General features: G+C 38.0%; 1 protein-coding gene across 2 annotated transcripts in view; it reads right to left on the bottom strand.

Moving 5' to 3' along the window:
• The window catches only part of STX18 (syntaxin 18), a 60,315-nt gene that overhangs the window by 3,158 nt on the left and 51,205 nt on the right, over nucleotides 1-5,952 (bottom strand). For both annotated transcript variants that reach the window (XM_071447378.1, XM_071447379.1), the window contains 3 exons: nucleotides 4,423-4,511; nucleotides 1,261-1,319; nucleotides 459-528 (listed from right to left, as the gene is read on the bottom strand). In XM_071447378.1, coding sequence (XP_071303479.1) covers nucleotides 459-528; nucleotides 1,261-1,319; nucleotides 4,423-4,511 — 218 coding nt within the window. The remainder of the gene's footprint in view (nucleotides 1-458; nucleotides 529-1,260; nucleotides 1,320-4,422; nucleotides 4,512-5,952) is intronic.

Here is a 5,952-nt window from a genome sequence, read left to right as displayed (position 1 = left end):
CATCTTTGTTTCATTGATGCAAAGGCAGAGAGTATTACATTACAGTTGTAATTTCTTTATCGGTGATTTTACGAACCTGAATGGAAACCACCAAGACCTGCAGGAAGTCTCCCATTTATCTACAGTCAAATCTAACCTGTCTGATTTTTCCCAGCTCTTTTGGAAGAGGTGCCAACATTTCCAGAAAGGATGCTGTTACATAACATGTTTAACAGGACACCAGTTCTGAGGCAGAGGGATCCTTCTAACACATATCTCTCATTTTCCATTCCTGGTACATTCTAGTAAGTAACAACAGTAAATATCTTGATTTTGAATTTGAAAAACAAAAGTATTTTCCTTCACATTTGTATTAAAGATTCATTAACTACATATTCACAAGTTGGCAATCAAGACCAAAATGCCCCCAAGAAAATCTTCAAGTTGTATTTGCTGCTGTAGTATTAAATTATACTAACCTGTTGCAAGACTTTCTCAGTGAATATCTCTTGCAATCTGGAGATTTCCACCACTTTTCCTTCAATTTGTCTTGGCAAAGAACAGAAACACTCCATTACAAACTAGTGCAAACATGTCTTGCTGCTGCAGATTCAGTCCCTCCAGCCCAGTAAGTGGCTGCTCAGGAGGTCACTGTTCTGTCAGTTGTCTGTGAGGCAGGGACTAGGGCTTGGACAGTGCCTGGTTGGAAAACAACCAGCCCACAGTGAGGCCCTGGGAAAGGCACCCCCAGAAATGCTCAGTGAGCAGCTTTCACTGCCAGGTATTTCACCTGTCTCCCTTCTTTCATTTCATATAATAACATCCACACTGGCCTTTAAGCAATTGACTTTGACACACCCTTTTCATATGCTGCTCTGGTGTGTGCAGTTCACCTTGCCTAGGACTGATACCCAAAAGTCAATTTCTAGCTCAAGCAGCTGTTTGGGTGTTCTGCACATCTGGGGAGAGTGATGGCACCACTGCCTGCCTCTGCATGTGGTCAGCAGTGGCACCTCCCCTGCTGCCATCTGGATATCTAGCAGACAACAGGACAGAAATGGAAAATGTAGTAGTTTAAAATGTGGATAAGGGAGAATGTAAGAATGCCTTGCAAATGTAACCAGTGCTACCATTCTTTACACTGTGGGACAGCACATGGTCCCCTTTCCTGGGCACTGGTGTCCAGTGCAGGTGTCCTGCAGCCAATGCCCTGCACATGGGGACTGACTGGGGCATGGGACCAGCACGGGCCACTGTCTGTCAAGTGACAGAAAACTGTACCTGACTTCATCGAAGAGATTGTTCATCTCACCAACAAGTCTCTGGTTCTCCTGTTCAAACTGGAAAAAGGGGAGAAGGAAATGATACATGAAATTTATAGGTTGAACTTCCCAGAAGTGAGTCTGAAATGACAGGTATGTGTTTGAAGAAGAGTAACAGTGTATCTCACAGAGAAAGGCTTAGTCTTCTGACATGGGCAATTTCTATCATAAAGAATGAAGAAAAAATTTTTTTCTTTGAACATCCAGATTTCTTTTTGTACTAGAGGCTCACTGCCTACCTCATTGGTAAAGAACAGCCTTCTCTCCTGGGTTAAAGGATTCCACAGAGTCTAAGTGGAAGGTTAATGGGCACTGCCACCTTCATAGTGGGGTAGAAGTCTCAGGGAAGGTGCCCAGCTCTATGAATTGAAGGGGAACAGAGAGCAACATACTGCACAGTTCCATTGATTTCCACTCTAAAGGTCCAATGGTTTTGTCAAATGAAATAATACCAGTGTTGCAATACATTAAAGTGTCATTGTCACTGCTGTATGTAGTGACACAACCTACAGAGCAGAGCATTTTTGAAATTATAATCACCTAAAATATATTTATTTTATATTAAATTCACAACAGCAGATGCTGTGCTTCATCACTGCACTGCTCTACATTCATGACTATTGTATGTCTGGTTCTGGTGGAGACACCTCACAGCAAAGCCAAGGCATGGGGCAATGAAATAGAGCCACGAGATTTAGTGCTGTGACTGGTCCTTGAGTGACTAAGTGGGGCCACCATGCTGCAATTGTTTTTTCTGGCTTCTCTAAGGATATCTGTACAAATATTCAACATTAGAAATCCCCTATTTTACTGCCTTAATAAACAGATGGTAACTAATTGAGAAGATAAATTTTCAGTAAAGAAACAGTGAATGACTTTAATCCTTTACAAATAGCACAAATCCACTTGAGAAAGTATTCTTGAAAAAATCTCTTTGATATTTAAAACCTTCCACTGGCACAGATTGCCTTTTAAACTGCTAAATGATCTTTGCAACTTGAAATCATGGCTGATGGAGCACTTGCACAGACAGCTGTTAAGATATGCTAAAACAGGCAATTGAACAAAGGGTTTGAGCTCTGAACACATCATACACCAGTGCGTCACAAAGGGATTTACATGATGGGAACATAAAACCAAGCTCTAGCAACCAGTATAGCTCAGTGATTTATGGCTTATTGAAGGAGCCTATTTTATGACAGTGAAATATTCTGTTACCAAAGTATGGCATAAAGTGACAAACTGCTTAATGTATGGCTAAAAAATTCAAGATATAAAGGAAATAATCACCACTCCTTTTAGTTATTCCACAAGAGAAGTCATTAGATGTGCTGTCCCTGAATTTAAGACAAAACCAACCAACCAAAAAAAAGATGAAGTCAGAGAAAAGTAGATATTTTCATGACTCCAAACAGCAGAGAGATTTTTCCCACTCAATGCAATCACAAGACATCTGCTCACAAATAACTGTAAAAAACATGAATATACCTGTAATCATAGTTATAAACTGAAATTTATTGTGTAAATCATGCAGTAGGCCTGCAAATATTTTGAACATCATCAAGCTCTCTCCTGAGGGTAAACTAGTGATAGGAATTGGTGCTTTAGCAATGACAGAGCTTTAATTCATTATTTTATCTACATGAAGGATCATGGAACCATGACTGAGGATTTACTAAGTATGATATGACACAAACCATCCCAATTTAAAGCCAACACAGCAGTTTACGGATTGCAAGCTATCCTCTTCATAGAATTGTTTAGGATAGAAAAGATCTTACAGATCAAGATAACAACCCAAGGCCACCACTACACCATGTCCCTAAGTGCCACGTCTACGTGTCTTTTAAACACCACCAGGGATGGTGGCTCCACCACTTCCCTGGGCAGTCTGTTCCAAAGCTCAAAACCCTTCCAGAGGGGAGGTTTCTCCTACGATCCCAGGCCTACAAAACACAACCTGCATTAGCTTTCAGTCAGAAGGCCCTGTCAGAGCCCAACTCTCATTTCCCTGTTTCACTGGAAGCTGACAGCAAGGGGCCTAAGAGTATTGTGCCTAAAGAAAGGAGAATGAAAATATGTGAAGAAATATCTTTTAAAAGAAAACACAAAGCAGGAGTAAGCCTCTAGATTTTAGACTGGCACTCAAGAACAACATGAGAGCATAGAGAGCAGCCTTTGAAGAACATTTTCTCTTTAACAAGCCATACCATAATTGTGTGCAACTTACTCATCTCTGACTGGAAGAATGATGTGCACTGTGTCTGGGAACACCTCGAATCACTGCCAAGGAAGCTTCACAAAGTCATACTGCTGCAGCCCTTTGCCCTATAAAGCTCACTCTTCTGATAACTGCCCAGCTACTGATTTAAATCAGTTTTTCTTTCTTTATATAAACCCAAGGCCGTGTGTGTTAATGTAGAGAGGTTTTCTAAGAAATTTGAACTATACTCAAAATGATAAATTTTAGGAGTATCAAAAAATCTGACAGGCTGTCAGCAAATATACCTATGTCAGAAATTTCCTATTCAAATGTAAGCAGAATTGGATCAATCTATAAACATGCTGATAGCAGAGAAATGCAAAAATGTTAAAACTAATGAAATTCTGTTGTGACAGACATCTTGTGGCTATTCTTTCTAGGAAACCAATCTGATTTTGATAATAAAAAATAAAAAGAAATAAAATTAAGAATAACTTCACAGTAATAGTTAAATAGTACAACTATTTGTGTTCTAGAAACTGCCCAAGAACAAAGTGCAAACAATTTATTCTTTCAGAAGTTTCATAATGATTCTTCTGATGTTGCCTTGACTTCTATTGTTTACTGACTAAACAAAGCAATTTATGATTGTAATGGTAGAAAACAATTTTAATTTTGATTGTTGAAAGATAGTTTTTATTAATTTAATGTCTTCATGTAAATTTTGTAGCATTTTAAATACTAGCTGCTACCAGAAGAAACAGGAAGTCACAAGCAAAAAATGTATCCTTTTACAGCATTATTCTGCATAAAATGTTAAAAGTTAATTTAGGTGAATCTGTACTTCTTTTTTTTAATCACACGTGAATACAACAGAAAATACAATAAAATGGACAATTAGACACAGGATAAACATACCATTTGTATTTCTTCAGGTGACAGCTCATCTTCACCTCTGCCATCCCCCCATAATCCAAGGTTACTTTGGGCATCGGGAAGATTCCGGTCTGTAAAAGAACCATCAAACACTTGAGATATAGCACAGGGCACTGAATAGTAAAGTAAAAATAAGTTTTCATCCATGTTAGACTGATCATGAAATTGTTGTATCTCCTTTGTCAGTTACTGAGATTCACCCTGTATTTACAGCACAAAATTGCGCCAATAACCTTTAATTTCCAAACTAGGCCAAAAGTCTTCATGTAAGTTTAATTTTGTAAACTAAAGGGAGTTCCATTAACATACTGGCTGAGAGGGATGTAAAATAACACATAATGCACTAAAAGAGCTTTTAGGGCACAAAATACTGTAGCAGTTGTCTTTTAACAGATAAAACCACACAATTTTCAAAATGACAGCCTATATGCAAAGTATTATCTTCCAGTAAGATTTGACAGAACCAGCAGCTCCTCCTTTCAGAAACTAAAGACAGAATCTCAAAGATGTTTTGAGCAAAGCTCACAGATGAACTCGATTTTGTCATGCTCTTTAAACTTCCTATTACAGTGCAAATCCCACACCACGCTGTGCAAGGGGTCTTCCAGTATATAACAGGAATCAGCTCCAACCCCACAAATTAACCATAACACATCAAAGCTGCTTCAGTCATTTCAGTAGTATTTTCCCTTTGATTAAAGCTATTCATCTGCATAAATCTTTGTATAAGTCTGGCATAAAAGATCTTGAAGGGCTATTTCTGGGATATTCCCTTCTGTAAGATTTAATTTTAGGCTTAATTATATACTTCTGGTTATAGAGGAAGAAGTTAGAAGAGAGAAAAGAAACTGTGCTACAGGAATCTACTGTTTCTGAAGCTGTTCTAGCATGAGTGTTTAAAAACCTTGTAAGACTGCAGCCTTGAGAGAGCCTCTCTTCTCCCCACTGGCTGTAACAATCTAAAAACCCAAGAGAGAACTGTACCACCCCACAATGGATCAACCCTCAACCTGCTTTGAGGCATCAGATGCATGTTGCAAATTAAAACACAGAAAGATTTAGGTTTTAGTTTTTCATACATTTCAGGCTCCCTATTTATTCCAGTTAATCTTTTAAGCATTTATATGTATTTCAATTTGTTTTGTTATAACTTCCTAGACATATATTTTTTTTAATTGCTTAAGCAGCACTAATGCATCATCATTCAGAGGCTGACTTTTCTTGAGAAGCCTCTGAAAGGAGCAGTCTTATTTATAAACACATAATGAAAAGAGATAAAAGGAGAAGTTTTCCTTTTTTATTCTCCGTGATAGTATTTATGCAACTCTTGAAAATATCAATACTGTAAAAGAGTATTGTGTATGTCTCCTTTATAAACTTTTTTTTGCCTCCCAACAACCTAACCAGGATGCATAAATAATGACAATGTTACAAATGGGGGATGCAGATAAGGAATATAATAAATTTATTTTAAAAACAACTCCAAACCAAAAAATAGATCAGCTCTTTCTT

The sequence above is a fragment of the Agelaius tricolor genome, unplaced genomic scaffold (genome assembly GCF_023055355.1).
Source record: "Agelaius tricolor isolate 1412-34295 unplaced genomic scaffold, bAgeTri1.0.p SCAF_24, whole genome shotgun sequence".
NCBI lineage: Eukaryota > Metazoa > Chordata > Aves > Passeriformes > Icteridae > Agelaius > Agelaius tricolor.
Note: the sequence above shows the minus strand (reverse complement) of the source record. Positions and strands in the feature narration are given on the sequence as shown.